Raw genomic sequence first — 19276 nt, forward strand, 5'->3', positions numbered from 1 at the left:
GTAGGTGATGTTCTTATTTTGCTCAAGGTATTCAAGTTAATGCTATTCACTAGCTGTTTGGTAGTGTTCAACTGCAGTTATATGGTCTAACTATTACATGAATCTGGAAGTAAAGACTGTTTGGCACTATTGTGCCCTCAGAAAATTATTGCGACCATCGTTCTTGGATGTGGCCATCGTTGACTGCTCATATAACAAGAGACCCTTCTAAATATACCAAACATTTTTTACAAGTTACAACTACCTCACTGGCTTCCTGCACAACATAATGCAGCATAACACCATGTCACCATGGTTCCAAATTGAACCTAAAAAGTGTATGATGCCGTAGTTGATTGCATTAGGGTGGACATTCTATGGTTCAGTTCTTTTGACAGCTTTTGGTGGCTTATGGCATAAGCCGCTCCATCCCCAACTTATTCTAGAAGTCGCCCCCGAATTTTTTTTGGGCTTCGGCTAACTATTTTAGAAGCCCCCAACGATTTTAGGACCGGCTTCTACAAGGGACATCTTAAGACGCGTGGGTGCAAACTATAACTTAATTCTATAAGGATTCACAACTGCTGTCCGTTAGTTCAATTTCTGTTTGGTTCAATTTCTATGCTTGTATGCTGATATAGGTAGCTGTGTGGCACAATTTCTACGTTTTTCACCTAGCCATTCTATTCGGTAACATTTTCTACGTTGGAATGATACAATACAATATTACTTTACCTTCAGCTGATGATGGAATTACCTTATCTCCAAGCATCAAATAATAATCATAATCAGGACTGAAGGCATGGTTTAGTTTACAAACCGTCCAACAATGTCCCCTAATTGCATAAAACATACATCCTTTATCATAGCACACAATGCCTGGATGTTCAAGTAAAAAAAATACAAAAAATGCATGTTCTGCTGTTAGCAGCCTATCACAAATTCTTCGTGTACCATATATATCAAGGCAAAATCCCTTCTACTAAAGTAGTAGTGATGTCTGGATGGGATCGAACAAGATATTACAGTACTTCCTTAATACCCTTACATACTGTGATGACACCATGGTATCTTCATCTTCCTTGGACATAAGATGGGATAGCATTACCAGATTTCTCCATACTATCCACATTGGACACCTCCAAGCTCTTCATTGGGATCCCATCACTGGCGCCATCAACAACATCACCCTTCTCTTGAAGTTGCAAGGCAAATTCAAGTTTCCATAACACATCTCCCATTGTTGGCCGGTCGACTCCATAGTCAGCAAGGCATTTCTCAGCAGCCTCAGCAAACATCTCAAGTGAATCAGGCCTGATTTGCCCTGCGATATTGGGATCAATTATTTTACCAAGCTCCCCCTTGCGGTGCCATGTACGGGCCCACTCAGCTAGATTCACTTGGTCTCTTGGAAGAGATGGATTGATGGCCGGTCTTGCACACAGCACTTCAAAGAGTACCACACCAAAAGAGTATACATCAGACTTATCTGTCAGCTGTTGACGTCTGAAGTACTCTGGGTCAAGATACCCAAAGCTTCCTTTGACAGCAGTGCTCACATGAGTTTGTTCGAGGGATGGAGCATCTTTTGATAGGCCAAAATCAGCGACCTTGGCGATAAAATTTTCATCAAGTAGGATGTTGGTAGTCTTGACATCACGGTGAATTATGCCCTGAGCTGAACCTGTATGAAGATAATGCAGACCCTTTGCTGCCCCAATGCAAACTTCAAGGCGCTGCTTCCAAGAGATAGGCTTGATGTTTGTGTCACCATACAGATGATCCCTTAGCGGACCATTTGACATGAACTCATAAACTAATATCATCTCATTGTTCTCATCACAACAGCCAATGAGTGAAACCAGGTGGCGGTGGCGAAGTTTTGATAGCATTTGAATTTCAGTCAGAAACTCATTCATACCTTGATCAGATGATGGATTGCCTCGCTTGATTGCCAGCTGTGTGCCATCTTCAGTAGCACCAAGATAAACTTTTCCGAAGCCACCAACACCAATAACACCCTTTTCTTCGAAGTTTTTCGTGGCTTTCTGAATTTCCACGAAGGTGAAATAGCGCCCCAATCCATAAGCACTGGATGCAAACACGCTCGAAAATCCACTCTTGGTCCTTGTGGAGCCAAAGCGATTTCTGGAGAGCCTGCTGCAGCTGCTCATGAAGCTCGAGGACGAGTTTAGTGGAAGAAACCAAGAGTGGAAGCTGTTTGTCCTCTGCCATGCCGGTTTACGGTTTCGCCTGTAGCATATAACCACAGCCAATGCAGCTGTTGCTGCCAAAGCAAATGCTATGCCAGTCAGTGTCCTCTTACTAGCTTCTGAGCTTGTTTTTGGTGAAAAAAGGCCATCTAGGCTGCTTGCTTCATTGCTTATCTTCATGATCTCAAGGCCATTAAGGATGGCATTGGGGTCGCCGGAGTCGATTGTGCTTGGGCCAACCTGGACTACAAGGGTGGAATTGATGATGCTGGAAGATTCTGCAATCAAGTCCTTGTAGTAGGCTACTGCAAGCCCCATTGTCAGGCTCGATAGATCAAGGTTGGCAACAGCCATCATGCCATTAATATAGACATTGAAGTAGAGGCTATTGAGTGTCTTGCTGACAATGTCGCTGAAATGTAGGCGGATAAGGTACCTGAATCCTGGCTCTGCAACCATTTGCCATGTTATGTTGAATCTTGCATTTGTGATATTTGTTGAGGCCATCTGCTGTGCTGTTGAGTAGATGCTTGCTGGAGCGATGAGGGGTGTGAGAGTCTTGTCATCAGGGTACTTGATGGTTCTAGGAGGAACCCAAGCTGCCTCTGCTGCTGCCTCAAGCTTCAGAAAGGGTGCATCTGGCTGCCAGGTTCTGCCTAGTGTGTCATTAAACGATGTAACCAGTGCACCGCCCATGTTCAGCCGGTAGACAACCTGCAATGCATTGTTGGATATGTCAAACTGGTCCTGAGGACCCATTCTGGTGGTGGTATTTGGAATAAGGCTTGGTGGGGCTGAGACAACCTCGATCGCATTGATGAATGCTATCGAGTTTTTCTTTGGAGTAAAGATGATCTTTAAGTTGTCTCCCTGTGCTGACACAAGATACTCCCTAAACACAGGGTTTGGAGGACTGGCTATGAAGGAGAAATCATGGAGAAGGACCATGCTATCAGTGGACACGGAAAATGTTGCAGTGGTGAGGTTGTATTGGCTATCGGTGATAGGTAAGAAGTAGAGACGGATCCAGTGGCGACCAGGCTGGGAGATGAAGAAGCTATAGGTTGAGATATCAGAGAATACTCTTGCGTCAAGGTAAAGTGGAGATAATGGCGAAGCAGAAGCCAGAGATGCTTTAGCGGCAATCTTGATGTCTGTCGGGGTTGACAGAAACGATACCGACTCAGGATCAGAGCGGAATGTCCTGCCATCGTCAACCTGCACAGCAGCGGATGCCCCACAGCTGAGGAGGTAGTTGTCTTGAGGCACGAACCGATCAACTTTTGATGCAATTGCATTGGTGGTGGCTACACTAGTAATGGAAAGGATGAAGAGGATCAAGAACATTGGTACCCTCTCCCACTCGGCCATGCGGCTGCTTCTGGCCAAAATTGCCAATGCTGGCATCAGAAACACCGGCTTGCAGCAATGGCTATTGGTGGCTTCTCATGGGAGGAGGGAAGTGCTCTTTTGGATTGAAGAGAAGGAAAGGACACAGGGATGGATGAAGCAGTCTTTTATTGATTTTCGTAAGAGAGAAGGTGTTGGTTGGATGCACGTCCAGCTGAGAATCAGTCCGCGTTTTTAAATATCATGCCGAATGAGCAACTTATTAGTATATCTGCATTTCTTTCTGGAGCTCCTCCACAGAAATGACAGGTGGATGCCTTACTGTGCTTTGACAGGAAGCAGGCCGACCAACACAATCGCTGGAAAGCACCGCAGCTAGACAAGAATCAGTCAAGCAGAACTGTGCAGGTATCATATCTATATATTGAGATCGCTGAATCTTAGTGGTTATTCAATTCGATCTCCGAGGTCTTACATCTTTATCTGACGATATCTTTCGCTGGTGGGCTTGATGTAGGATATTAAACTAGTGGGCGAACTAACAGCTGGATGTTAACAAGCCAATGTGTTTGGGTATTTTTACAGCTCAAATAAACGCTTTTAACAAACAGGCTAGGTTGTCAGCACAGCTGTTCCTAACGGAATTGTAACTTTGAAGGAGAATTATCTCCTGAGAGAAGTCTCATGTCCCACCATTGTTCTAAACGGCATGGCCGTGCCATACATTGTATTATGTTTTTTTTTATTTACTTTCGCCTTCCTTGAATTTGGTTTGATTTCAGAAATCATGTGGAACTGTTACGAGAATTAACCTCTCATCAATCATGCCGAGAAGAACGTTTTCACTGGTTTTGTTCCTTGTCATGCGCATGGATATAGTTCCAGGAAATTGTGGCACCCAGGTTCTTGGCCATTTCTTCAAGAAGAGTATAATAGGCTATACTATATTGTTATTAGTCTAAGAAGAAAGACTAAAGACGATTTGTTCTTCTACCGATAAGGTGCTGAACTGTAGACGTGGGAGCCTCGCAGATGTCCAATACCCTGTACATGCTGGAGAGACAGCTGCATCGGTGGTGTATCACGTAAGTTGCAGCCCATTCTCTTTGTTTGACCAGCGAAATAGTGGGATTCCATTCACTTAGGTGGTGCTTCTCATATTTCTTGCTTATATAGAAGTGCAGCCCAATCATTGCATTGTTTATCTGCACTATTTTAGTGCTAACAGAACCTGCGATCGTCATTAATGAAATGGAATAAAGATTGTGTCTGCACTCCTCGCAAAAAGAAAGAATTGTTTCTGCACGTCTTTTTTTTTCCGAGTAAAGATTGTTTTTGCACGTCTATACTCCAGTTTCTTCCCACGGTATCGATTTCTTGCACCGGTTTGGTTGCAGCTGGGCTGGACGTGGCTTGATGTTCTGCGGCCTCATTCTAAGCCCATTGCCAGCCTGATACGGCTACTCGTAATGGGCCTATCCTAAGTAGACCTGGAACTTCGACTTTAAGAAAAAAGTGCCCCTAAAAAACTTTTAAAAAGAGTAGACCTAGAACTCTGGAAGCGTTGCAGAATTTCTGCTGAGGCATTGGCATTCTTTTCGCCAACTTTTCATTTTGAGATAGGATGCTATCTAAAAGAAAACCTATGGTGTTATTATTATTATTATTTTAAAGTATTTCCCGCAGGGTACCACGACGTTATTCTTACGGGTGATACTGTGCTGTCCATATATACAGTCAAAAATAAAAATAAATTCAAAGGCTTGAAAGAGCTATTTCTGCTGCGTGTTAGCTCTCTAAAAATCTGTGCTCAATCCCTTTTTACAAGTTTCTAAAGGAGGGCGGAGCAGCATTTTTTCTTCTTCTTGTGCCCAACTTCAAGCCAAGCAGACAATCGAACGGAACGGCCAACCCGTGATCCGTTGGGCCATACCTGCACCAAAACAAGACAAAGCTTGCGCAGATAAACCCAAACCAAGGAGCTCCGGCGACCAGAAAACACAACACAGGCAAGGACAAGCTCATAGTCTCTTCCTCCTGATCTTGATGTCAACGTGTGTATAATTAACCAGCTAAATCCGTGCGACATCGCTCTAGTCTCATCCCACATGAGCCCCCCTCACAAGCTGCTAAAACTACGAGCTCGTAGCCGTGCCGAAATGGGCCCCACTAACTGGACTTTACTATCGTCCGGTGCCTAATGATTGCCTATACTACTACTATTAACACAGCACACACATCTCGCGGATCATCTGTTTGGATCCTGGATTGTGATCTACATTCTACTAGTGGTTGCTGTCCGGTCCTCAACTATTTTTGTAGCCCGTCCAAATCGTGGGAGCTGTAAGTTCTAACAAATTGTGACTGGGATGTACGAGCAGAGTACTGCTGCCCTGGGCCTGTTGAGGACTACAGTTTTGGTTCTTTGTGTCACAAGAATCGAACGATATGTTGATAGTGTATAATTTTTTTTGGCTTGTCGTCAATGGTGAATGATGGGTCACTGTTCGACGATCGTTAACTATCATGGCATGAAGAACGCTTAATTGGCAGGGGCATCTTTCGGTACGGATCCTTCGGGAACCCTGTTTGCGCTCTATTTGTGATGGGGCCCTGCTTGTAATCCAAAAGTTCGAGTTAACAAAAGCTCGTAAGCTGCCTGCCTTGCTCGCGAGTCGACATCGGTGTGACGGCTCTTAGAGTAAGGCTAGCGATAGCTTAGCTAGCTTTGCTCGATTCGAAGGTAGAACTATTTGACTTGGATTGGTTCGGGTCCCCCAAGTGTAGTCGAGTTAGTTTTTCACGAATACCCAAATCTTGCGTATCATTGTATTGATAGAACGAATAGAATGAGTACAGATAGAGGTACAATACATGACACGAACACAAACAAGCATGAATATGATGCCCGATGCAAAGGAACAAGGGATGCTCGGCCCAAATAAAGGATACATCACAGCTAAACCTACCAAGCCCGGCCCAAGGGCGGCAATGCCAAACCAACAAGAGCACCAACATCTCCAGAACCTAAAACAAGGGACACCACGAGCGAGCAAGATAGTGCCTTTAGAAAGGAGGACGACGCCGAGACGCCGTTGCTATCCGGTCTGGAGGAACCAGACCTAGGGTTTCCCCTGAGCTCGAAGAGGGGCGCAACCGAGGGCCTTAATAACGCCTTCAAGAAGGAAACAACATCCGCAGATGCCGCCGCTGCCAGCGTCGACAAGCCGAGCAGGGGTTTCTCCCTGGCATGAGGCTGGGCAATCCCATAGCCATCGTGTCTGGAAACGAAGATAAGGAAGCCAACGTCGGTTGGAGCCACCATGTCGAAAGGGGGTTGGCAGGGCTGCATCTGCCTTTGGAGGGTGGCACCGCCTCCGAACCCACGAGCATTGTATCTGGCAAAAGGGGAGGCATTGAGGCGTACAAAGTAGGGTAGGAGGCGAAGCAAACCACGAGGGGGGTTGTGAGACGGCGAACAGCAATGCCGACAAGCTATGACTGGAGGGACACATATCCTAGCTATCGTGGCCATATCCTTCGGGGAGGCACGCGAGCTGGAAGGAACGCAGCCGCTGGGTCGCTGAGGCCGGAGCCACCCGGCGGAGAACGCCGACAGCAATGGACATCAGAGAGACGCGGGTCCAAGGTCGCGGGGACCGGAGCAGCTCCAACAAGTACCTACCTTGAGGGGCTTCATGACTACCACTAACACTGTAGTCTTGTCGCCACCGCGCGAGTCGTCGCCGTGGCTCGGGGGAGAGGAAGGGCCCCAGGTGATGAAGGGGGCTGCCTGTAGGAAAAAAGGCCGCGAGCACCTCCGCGACCGGCCACAGTACCCGTGTCCAACCCAAGACCACCAGCAGCAGCAGAGCTGGGTCACGTACCAAAGGAGGAGAGAAGGACTACAGGGGCGGCGCCCAGAGGTCGTGGCCGCTGGATCGGCAAAGACGTGCAGTAGCTAGGAAGAGGGCGCCCGCGCATGAGCACCAGGATGTGGGGCCCGGTGGAGAGGTGGGTGGCACGCGAGGGACGGATCTGCCCTGTTGGCGCCTTCCCGGGGCGTGACACGACCTTGCCGGCCAGCCCTCTGATGGTGGCGCAGCGGAAGCAAGGGGCGCGTGCCACAGATGGGGAAGCGGCGGCGGCGGGGGGGGGGGGGGGGGGGGGGTGGGGCATGGGGGAGGGGACAACTCTAACTATGATTGTAATGACATTATGATTGAGTAACAAGTTGTTCACCCACGCAACAACATCAACAAAAAAACATCGGTGTGACAGTGTCCTGCATGCGAGCGCGTCGAAGTGCGAAGAATGGGTGAGTTCGATTTCATCTGCCCCTTTTCTCGCGAAAAGCAAAATAAAAACATCTACCCTTTCTTTCATCATCACTTAGAAAAAAAAAGCACTGGACCTGTTTTTTTCAAAACAGAGAAGGAAAAATAAAAACAAGGGACAATAGGAAATGTTGTTTGCCGTGATCTGGTCGTGTTTAGAGTCTTGCCCGTCGAGAAGAAAAGGAATAATGTTTGGACTGTGCGCTTATTTTTGCATGATTCGGGTGCATTGCATCTCCACAAGATTCTGAACCCGTGCTCTGCCGTCTCAGTTAGGCCAACAAATTAGAGTAGAAGACTTTCCACCCAACTTGCTCTTGACCACCAATCAATAGATCGTCCGTCACTCTCTCGTTCTAGTACCACATGCGTCTGCATAGTCTATTCTTTTATTTAAAAGGCCTGGGTACCATAGAAAAATGCATTATGAGCCTGTATATAATCTCTCAGAAATGACATCTTAAGGGCTGCGCCTATATATTGTACTCCCTTCGTCTTATAATATACAAACGTTTTTATCATTAGAGGAAGTATTTCGCATGCCACGATCACACATCCACACCACGTCGAAATACGACAGCAGGGATGAAGGTAGAAAAGGCAGGCGGCACACGACATGGACGGCGACGCGTGCGAGGTTGGAACTTGGACGTACGTACGCGACAGGCGGCGACGACGACCCGAGGACGACGACGCCTTCTTCCAGGCCCTCTCGGGCTCGGCCGGCGTGTCGGCTTTGACCCCACGGTTTCCGAGGGCCCCGCGACCAACCCGGCGGGAGAAAAATAGCGGAAGCCCACGGGAGCGGTCCGAGGCGCGAGCCCACCTAGGCTGCGTGTTCGTCGGCCCTGTATGATGAGCGCGAGCGAAAGAGAAAAATGGAGGGAAGCGACAAGTCCTACGCACGCATGTCTCCTCCGTGGGCCCAAGGCGCGTCCCCGTTGTTTGTCTTTCGCCGTCGACGAGGCCGTGCTACGCGAGGACGAGGCTAGAGTTCTTTTTTTTTTCTTTTTTGATTTGAAAAAGGACAAGGCTAGAGTTAACTCAACCGACCAAACACCCCGGTCCCGTCCACGGACGGTGACGGGCACCTCGACCACCTACCTACTCGTCGTCGGAGAAGTCGACGATCTTAGTGCCCGGCAGCATGGGCGGTAGCTGTAGATCCGTCTGCTCCGCTCCGGCCTCCTCCTCCTCCTCCATCGCCGCGTCGAGTACGGCGAAAAGCGTGTCCGACGCCGCCTACTCATGCGGACTGGCGGCGCGGAGAGAGGGAAGGTGGATGGGCTAGGGTTGTGAGACGCTGACCGGCTTAAATAGGCGGATTTGGTCTCGGGCGGCGAGCCGGAGCGACGCCACGCGGCGATGGAGGAGGCGTCCGCCGGACCGCCAGGTTTTCAGGCGACACTAGTAGAAAACAGAGCTTTGGTCCAAGCCAGATAAGAGCATTAATCCCGGTTCTCTCACGAACCGGGACCAATGGATGCATCAGTCCCGGTTCGTGAGGCGAGAGCGCCGGCCGGGCCTCGGGGGGCATAGTGTCGGTGTCAAAACCGACGGATTTCGGGTAGGGGGTCCCGAACTGTGCGTCTAAGGCTAATGGTAAACAGAAGGCGGGAGACACAATGTTTACCCAGGTTCGGGCCCTCTCTACGGAGGTAATACCCTACTTCCTGCTTGATTGATCTTGATGAATATGAGTATTACAAGAGTTGATCTACCACAAGATCGTAATGGCTAAACCCTAGAAGTCTAGCCTATGAGATTATGATCGTCGTCCTACGGACTAAACCCTCCGGCTTATATAGACATCGGAGGGGGCTAGGGTTACACAAAGTCAGTTACAGAGAAAGGAATCTACATATCCGCATCGTCAAGCTTGCCTTCCACGTAAAGGAGAGTCCCATCCGGACACGGGACGAAGTCTTCTATCTTATGTCTTCATAGTCCTACAGTCCGGCCAAAGTATATAGTCCGGCTCTCCGAGGACCCCCTAATCCAGGACTCCCTCAGTAGCCCCTGAAGCAGGCTTCAATGACGATGAGTCCGACGCGCAGATTGTCTTCGGCATTGCAAGGCGGGTTCCTTCTCCGAATACTTCAAAGTACTTGACTCAAATAACAGTGTCCGGCCCTTCATTTAATGACTCGCTCATCGACTTCTGCACCTTCATGACTTCAGCTTCCACGCGTCGAGCGAATACAAGAGGTCGGAGCATTTTTGCGTTTACCACCCTGACCGTATGAAAGAATTTTCTATTAAAGAGACGAGGATCTTCATATCTGATCCGCACCATCTCCCCCAAACGAGGAATCCTCAAAGCTTGCTCGCCAAAAAACCACCCCAGCATGGCTAACGCTTCCAGCTCTTCCTCCCGCCCTCGCGGCCCCAAGCAGGGGGACTGGGAGAAGTGTTCCTTATCCCACGGCCAACTGGTGAAGCTGCAGACCCAGGGATTCCCCCCCCCCCCCGCAGATCTAGTCCCTGTCCGAGCCGGACTGGCTTCTTTCGACGACGGGGAATAGGCGGAGAAGTTCCCCAACCCGTCCAGGGGGGAGCGGGTATGCTTTGTTCCCTATTTGCTGAGAGGCGTCGGATTTCCAATCCATCCGTTTCTCCGAGGGCTTCTGGAGCACTATGGTCTCCAACTGCACAACTTCACACCTGCCTCCATCCTGCACATTGCGGGTTATGTTGCTCTTTGCGAGCTATTTCTGGGCTGCGAGGCTCATTTCGAGCTATGGAAGAAGCTGTTCTACCTCGTCCCTTGTAATCAAGAGGGATCAATATTCCAAGTGGGCGGAGCCGAGATATGACGCATCGCTGGGATCAGATACTTATCCGGTACGCCGAAGAAGGCATCCGAAGAATGGCCTTCCAAATGGTTTTATATTGAAGACGTATCCCTTCCTGACCCAATCCGGAGGGGTCTTCCTGAATATTCAATTACTCCCTTGAAGAAGCGCCTCAGTTGGCGTCCTCGGAACCCCAGGGAGGAAGATAGCATGGAAGTTTTGAAGGAAATATGCCCTAGAGGCAATAATAAAGTTATTATTTATTTCCTCATATCATGATAAATGTTTATTATTCATGCTAGAATTTTATTAACCGGAAACATGATACATGTGTGAATACATAGACAAACATATAGTCACTAGTATGCCTCTACTTGACTAGCTCATTAATCAAAGATGGTTATGTTTCCTAACCATAGACATGTGTTGTCATTTGATTAATGGGATCACATCATTAGAAGAATGATGTGATTGACATGACCCATTCCGTTAGCCTAGCACTTGATCGTTTAGTATACTGCTATTGCTTTCTTCATGACTTATACATGTTCCTGTAACTATGAGAAATATGCAACTCCCGTTTACCGGAGGAACACTTTGGGTACTACCAAACGTCACAACGTAACTGGGTGATTATAAAGGAGTACTACAGGTGTCTCCGAAGGTACATGTTGAGTTGGCGTATTTCGAGATTAGGTTTTGTCACTCCGATTGTCGGAGAGGTATCTCTGGGCCCTCTCGGTAATGCACATCATTATAAGCCTTGCAAGCAATGTGACCAAATGAGTTGGTTACGGGATGATGCATTACGGAACGAGTAAAGAGACTTGCCGGTAACGAGATTGAACTAGGTATTGGATACCGACGATCAAATCTCGGGCAAGTAACATACCGATGACAAAGGGAACAACGTATGTTGTTATGCGGTTTGACCGATAAAGATCTTCGTAGAATATGTAGGAACCAATATGGGCATCCAGGTCCCGCTATTGGTTATTGACCGAGAATGGTTCTAGGTCATGTCTACATAGTTCTCGAACCCGTAGGGTCCGCACGCTTAACGTTACGATGACAGTTTTATTATGAGTTTATAAGTTTTGATGTACCGAAGTTTGTTCGGAGTCCCGGATGTGATCACGGACATGACGAGGAGTCTCGAAATGGTCGAGACATAAAGATTGATATATTGGAAGCCTATGTTTGGACATCGGAAAGGTTCCGGGTGAAATCGGGATTTTACCGGAACACCGGGGGGTTACCGGAACCCTCCCGGGGGTTAATGGGCCTTAGTGGGCCATGAGGGAGAAGAGGAGGGCCGGCCAGGGCAGGCCGCGCGCCCCCTCCCCCCTAGTCCGAATAGGACAAGGAAGGGGGGGGCGGCGCCCCCCTTTCCTCTTTCCCCTCCCCCCTTTCCTTCTCCACCAAGGCAAGAGGGGGGAGTCCTACTCCCGGTGGGAGTAGGACTCCTCCAGGCGCACCCCAAGGGGGCCGGCCGCACCTCCCCCTCCCTCCTTTATATACGGGGGCAGGGGGGCACCCCATAACACACAAGTTGATCTACGGATCGTTCCTTAGCCGTGTGCGGTGCCCCCCTCCACCATATTCCACCTCGGTCATATCGTCGCGGAGTTTAGGCGAAGCCCTGCGCCGGTAGAGCATCATCATCGTCACCACGCCGTCGTGCTGACGGAACTCATCCCCGAAGCTTTGCTGGATCGGAGCCCGGGGATCGTCATCGAGCTGAACGTGTGCTGAACTCGGAGGTGCCGTACGTTCGGTGCTTGGATCGGTCGGATCGTGAAGACGTACGACTACATCAACCGCGTTGTCATAACGCTTCCGCTTACGGTCTACGAGGGTACGTGGACGGACACTCTCCCCTCTCGTTGCTATGCCATCACCATGATCTTGCGTGTACGTAGGAATTTTTTTGAAATTACTACGTTCCCCAACAGTGGCATCCGAGCCTAGGTTTTATGCGTTGATGTTATATGCACGAGTAGAACACAAGTGAGTTGTGGGCGATATAAGTCATACTGCTTACCAGCATGTCATACTTTGGTTCAGCGGCATTGTGAGATGAAGCGGCCCGGACCGACATTACGCGTACGCTTACGCGAGACTGGTTTCACCGCTACGAGCACTCGTTGCTTAAAGGTGACCGGCGGGTGTCTGTCTCTCTCACTTTAGTTGAACCGAGTGTGGCTACGCCCGGTCCTTGCGAAGGTTAAAACAGCACCAACTTGACAAACTATCGTTGTGGTTTTGATGCGTAGGTAAGAACGGTTCTTGCTAAGCCCGTAGCAGCCACGTAAAAATTGCAACAACAAAGTAGAGGACGTCTAACTTGTTTTTGCAGGGCATGTTGTGATGTGATATGGTCAAGACGTGATGCTATATTTTATTGTATGAGATGATCATGTTTTGTAACCGAAGTTATCGGCAACTGGCAGGAGCCATATGGTTGTCGCTTTATTGTATGAAATGCAAACGCCCTGTAATTGCTTTACTTTATCACTAAGCGGTAGCGATAGTCGTAGAAGCAATAGATGGCGTAACGACAACGATGCTACGATGGAGATCAAGGTGTCGCGCCGGTGACGATGGTGATCACGACGGTGCTTCGAAGATGGAGATCACAAGCACAAGATGATGATGGCCATATCATATCACTTATATTGATTGCATGTGATGTTTATCCTTTATGCATCTTATCTTGCTTTGATTGACGGTAGCATTTTAAGATGATCTCTCACTTAATAATCAAGAAGTGTTCTCCCTGAGTATGCACCGTTGCGAAAGTTCTTCGTGCTGAGACACCACGTGATGATCGGGTGTGATAGGCTCTACGTTCAAATACAACGGGTGCAAAACAGTTGCACACGCGGAATACTCAGGTCATACTTGACGAGCCTAGCATATACAGATATGGCCTCGGAACACGGAGACCGAAAGGTCGAACGTGAATCATATAGTAGATATGATCAACATAGTGATGTTCACCATTGAAACTACTCCATCTCACGTGATGATCGGACATGGTTTAGTTGATTTGGATCACGTGATCACTTAGATGACTAGAGAGATGTCTGTCTAAGTGGGAGTTCTTAAGTAATATGATTAATTGAACTTAAATTTATCATGAACTTAGTACCTGATAGTATTTTGCTTGTCTATGTTTGTTTGTAGATAGATGGCTCGTGCTGTTGTTCCGTTAAATTTTAATGCGTTCCTTGAGAAAGCAAAGTTGAAAGATGATGGTAGCAATTACACGGACTGGGTCCGTAACCTGAGGATTATCCTCATTGCTGCACAGAAAAGTTACGTCCTGGAAGCACCGCTGGGTGCCAGGCCTGCTGCTGATGCAACTGACGACGTTAAGAACGTCTGGCAGAGCAAAGCTGATGACTACTCGATAGTTCAGTGTGCCATGCTTTACGGCTTAGAACCGGGTCTTCAACGACGTTTTGAACGTCATGGAGCATATGAGATGTTTCAGGAGTTGAAGTTAATATTTCAAGCAAATGCCCGGATTGAGAGATATGAAGTCTCCAATAAGTTCTATAGCTGCAAGATGGAGGAGAATAGTTCTGTCAGTGAACACATACTCAAAATGTCTGGGTATAATAATCACTTGATTCAACTGGGAGTTAATCTTCCTGATGATAGTGTCATTGACAGAATTCTCCAATCACTGCCACCAAGCTACAAGAGCTTCGTGATGAACTATAATATGCAAGGGATGAACAAAACTATTCCCGAGCTCTTCGCAATGCTAAAAGCTGCGGAGGTAGAAATCAAAAAGGAGCATCAAGTGTTGATGGTTAACAAGACCACCAGTTTCAAGAAAAAGGGCAAAGGGAAGAAGAAGGGGAACTTCAAAAAGAACAGCAAGCAAGTTGCTGCTCAAGAGAAGAAACCCAAGTCTGGACCTAAGCCTGAAACTGAGTGCTTCTACTGCAAGCAGACTGGACACTGGAAGCGGAACTGCCCCAAGTATTTGGCGGATAAGAAGGATGGCAAAGTGAACAAAGGTATATGTGATATACATGTTATTGATGTGTACCTTACTAATGCTCGCAGTAGCACCTGGGTATTTGATACTGGTTCTGTTGCTAATATTTGCAACTCGAAACAGGGACTACGAATTAAGCGAAGATTGGCTAAGGACGAGGTGACGATGCGCGTGGGAAATGGTTCCAAAGTCGATGTGATCGCGGTCGGCACGCTACCTCTACATCTACCATCGGGATTAGTTTTAGACCTAAATAATTGTTATTTGGTGCCAGCGTTGAGCATGAACATTATATCTGGATCTTGTTTGATGCGAGACGGTTATTCATTTAAATCAGAGAATAATGGTTGTTCTATTTATATGAGTAATATCTTTTATGGTCATGCACCCTTGAAGAGTGGTCTATTTTTATTGAATCTCGATAGTAGTGATACACATATTCATAGTGTTGAAACCAAAAGATGCAGAGTTGATAACGATAGTGCAACTTATTTGTGGCACTGCCGTTTAGGTCATATCGGTGTAAAGCGCATGAAGAAACTCCATACTGATGGGCTTTTGGAATCACTTGATTATGAATCACTTGGTACTTGCGAACCGTGCCTCATGGGCAAGATGACTAAAACGCCGTTCTCCGGAACTATGGAGCGAGCAACTGATTTGTTGGAGATCATACATACTGATGTTTGTGGTCCAATGAATGTTGAGGCTCGCGGCGGGTATCGTTATTTTCTCACCTTCACAGATGATTTGAGCAGATATGGGTATATCTACTTAATGAAACACAAGTCTGAAACATTTGAAAAGTTCAAAGAATTTCAGAGTGAAGTGGAAAATCATCGTAACAAGAAAATAAAGTTTCTACGATCTGATCGTGGAGGAGAATATTTGAGTTACGAGTTTGGTCTACACTTGAAACAATGCGGAATAGTTTCGCAACTCACGCCACCCGGAACACCATAACGAAATGGTGTGTCCGAACGTCGTAATCGTACTTTACTAGATATGGTGCGATCTATGATGTCTCTTACTGATTTACCGCTATCGTTTTGGGGTTATGCTTTAGAGACGACCGCATTCACGTTAAATAGGGCACCATCAAAATCCGTTGAGACAACACCTTATGAACTGTGGTTTGGCAAGAAACCAAAGTTGTCGTTTCTTAAAGTTTGGGGCTGCGATGCTTATGTGAAGAAACTTCAACCAGATAAGCTCGAACCCAAATCGGAGAAATCTGTCTTCATAGGATACACAAAAGAGACTACTGGGTACACCTTCTATCACAGATCTGAGGGCAAGATTTTCGTTGCTAAAATCAGATCCTTTCTAGAGAAGGAGTTTCTCTCGAAAGAAGTGAGTGGGAGGAAAGTAGAACTTGATGAGATAACTGTATCTACTCCCTTGTTGGAAAGTAGTTCATCACAAGAACCGGTTCCTGTGACAACTACACCAACTAGTGAGGAAGCTGATGATATTGATCATGAAACTTCAGATCAAGTTTCTACTGAACCTCGTAGGTCTACCAGAGTAAGATCCGCACCAGAGTGGTACGGTAAATCCTATTCTGGAAGTCATGTTACTTGACCATGATGAACCTACGAACTATGAGGAAGCGATGATGAGCCCAGATTCCGCAAAATGGCTAGAGGCCATGAAATCTGAGATGGGATCCATGTACGAAAACAAAGTATGGACTTTGGTTGACTTGCCCGATGATCGGCAAGCCATTGAGAATAAATGGATCTTTAAGAAGAAGACTGACGCTGATGGTAATATAACTGTCTATAAAGCTCGACTTGTTGTGAAAGGTTTTCGACAAGTTCAAGGGGTTGACTACGATGAGACTTTCTCACCCGTAGCGATGCTTAAGTCTGTCCGAATCATGTTAGCTATTGCTGCATTTCATGATTATGAAATTTGGCAAATGGATGTCAAAACTGCATTCTTGAATGGATTTCTAGAAGAAGAGTTGTATATGATGCAACCAGAAGGTTTTGTTGATCCAAAAGGTGCTAACAAAGTGTGCAAGCTCCAGCGATCCATTTATGGACTGGTGCAAGCATCTCGGAGTTGGAATAAACGTTTTGATAGTGTGATCAAAGCATATGGTTTTATACAGACTTTTGGAGAAGCCTGTATTTACAAGAAAGTGAGTGGGAGCTCTGTAGCATTTCTGATTTTATATGTAGATGACATATTATTAATTGGAAATGATATAGAATTTCTGGATAGCATAAAGGGATACTTGAATAAAAGTTTTTCAATGAAAGACCTCGGTGAAGCTGCTTACATATTGGGCATCAAGATCTATAGAGATAGATCAAGACGCTTAATAGGACTTTCACAAAGCACATACCTTGACAAAATTTTGAAAAAGTTCAAAATGGATCAGGCAAAGAAAGGTTTCTTGCCTGTGCTACAAGGTGTGAAGTTGAGTCAAACTCAATGCCCGACCACAGCAGAAGATAGAGAGAAAATGAAAGATGTTCCCTATGCTTCAGCCATAGGCTCTATCATGTATGCAATGCTGTGTACTAGACCTGACGTATGCTTAGCAATAAGCTTGGCAGGAAGGTACCAAAGTAATCCAGGAGTGGATCACTGGACAGCGGTCAAGAACATCCTGAAATACCTGAAAAGGACTAAGGATATGTTTCTCGTATATGGAGGTGACAAAGAGCTAGTCGTAAATGGTTACGTTGATGCAAGCTTTGACACTGATCCGGACGATTCTAAATCGCAAACCGGATACATGTTTTTATTAAACGGTGGAGCTGTAAGTTGGTGCAGTTCTAAACAAAGCGTCGTGGCGGGATCTACATGTGAAGCGGAGTACATAGCTGCTTCTGAAGCAGCAAATGAAGGAGTCTGGATGAAGGAGTTCATTACTGATCTAGGTGTCATACCTAGTGCATCGGGACCAATGAAGATCTTCTGTGACAATACTGGTGCAATTGCTTTGGCAAAGGAATCCAGATTTCACAAGAGGACCAAGCACATCAAGAGACGCTTCAATTCCATTCGGGACCAAGTCCAAGTGGGAGACATAGAGATTTGCAAAATACATACGGATCCGAATGTTGCAGACCCGTTGACTAAGCCTCTCTCACGAGCAAAACATGATCAACACCAAGACTCCATGGGTGTTAGAATCATTACTATGTAATCTAGATTATCGACTCTAGTGCAAGTGGGAGACTGAAGGAAATATGCCCTAGAGGCAATAATAAAGTTATTATTTATTTCCTCATATCATGATAAATGTTTATTATTCATGCTAGAATTGTATTAACCGGAAACATGATACATGTGTGCATACATAGACAAACATATAGTCACTAGTATGCCTCTACTTGACTAGCTCATTAATCAAAGATGGTTATGTTTCCCAACCATAGACATGTGTTGTCATTTGATTAATGGGATCACATCATTAGAAGAATGATGTGATTGACATGACCCATTCCGTTAGCCTAGCACTTGATCGTTTAGTATACTGCTATTGCTTTCTTCATGACTTATACATGTTCCTGTAACTATGAGAAATATGCAACTCCCGTTTACCAGAGGAACACTTTGGGTACTACCAAACGTCACAACGTAACTAGGTGATTATAAAGGAGTACTACAGGTGTCTCCGAAGGTATATGTTGAGTTGGCGTATTTCGAGATTAGGTTTTGTCACTCCGATTGTCGGAGAGGTATCTCTGGGCCCTCTCGGTAATGCACATCACTATAAGCCTTGCAAGCAATGTGACCAAATGAGTTGGTTATGGGATGATGCATTACGGAACGAGTAAAGAGACTTGCCGGTAACGAGATTGAACTAGGTATTGGATACCGACGATCAAATCTCGGGCAAGTAACATACCGATGACAAAGGGAACAACGTATGTTGTTATGCAGTTTGACCGATAAAGATCTTCGTAGAATATGTAGGAACCAACATGGGCATCCAGGTCCCGCTATTGGTTATTGACCGAGAATGGTTCTAGGTCATGTCTACATAGTTCTCGAACCCGTAGGGTCCGCACGCTTAACGTTACGATGACAGTTTTATTATGAGTTTATAAGTTTTGATGTACCGAAGTTTGTTCGGAGTACTGGATGTGATCACGGACATGACGAGGAGTCTCGAAATGGTCGAGACATAAAGATTGATATATTGGAAGCCTATGTTTGGACATCGGAAAGGTTCCGGGTGAAACCGGGATTTTACCGGAACACCGGGGGGTTACCGGAACCCTCCCGGGGGTTAATGGGCCTTAGTGGGCCATGAGGGAGAAGAGGAGGGCCGGCCAGGGCAGGCCGCGTGCCCCCTCCCCCCCTAGTCCGAATAGGACACGGAAGGGGGGCGGCGCCCCCCTTTCCTCTTTCCCCTCCCCCCTTTCCTTCTCCACCAAGGCAAGAGGGGGGAGTCCTACTCCCGGTGGGAGTAGGACTCCTCCAGGCGCACCCCAAGGGGGCCGGCCGCACCTCCCCCTCCCTCCTTTATATACGGGGGCAGGGGGGCACCCCATAACACACAAGTTGATCTACGGATCGTTCCGTAGCCGTGTGCGGTGCCCCCCTCCACCATATTCCACC

The 19276-nt window shown here is 46.9% G+C and overlaps 1 protein-coding gene across 1 annotated transcript; it reads right to left on the bottom strand.

Annotated features, from left to right (window-relative positions):
- Positions 1 to 820: 820 nt before the first annotated feature.
- On the bottom strand, positions 821 to 3655 carry LOC123117009 (probable receptor-like protein kinase At5g61350). Its single transcript, XM_044537865.1, has one exon. The coding sequence runs from the start codon at positions 3597 to 3599 to the stop codon at positions 1053 to 1055; it is 2547 nt and encodes an 848-aa protein (XP_044393800.1). The 5' UTR covers positions 3600 to 3655; the 3' UTR covers positions 821 to 1052.
- Positions 3656 to 19276: the final 15621 nt, after the last annotated feature.

Source organism: Triticum aestivum, chromosome 5B, assembly GCF_018294505.1.
Source record: "Triticum aestivum cultivar Chinese Spring chromosome 5B, IWGSC CS RefSeq v2.1, whole genome shotgun sequence".
In the NCBI taxonomy this organism is placed as follows: Eukaryota; Viridiplantae; Streptophyta; class Magnoliopsida; order Poales; family Poaceae; genus Triticum; species Triticum aestivum.

Excerpts from the sequence above, each read along its gene's own strand:
- LOC123117009 (XM_044537865.1), bottom strand. The coding sequence starts at position 3,599 with ATGCCAGCATTGGCAATTTTGGCCAGAAGCAGCCGCATGGCCGAGTGG.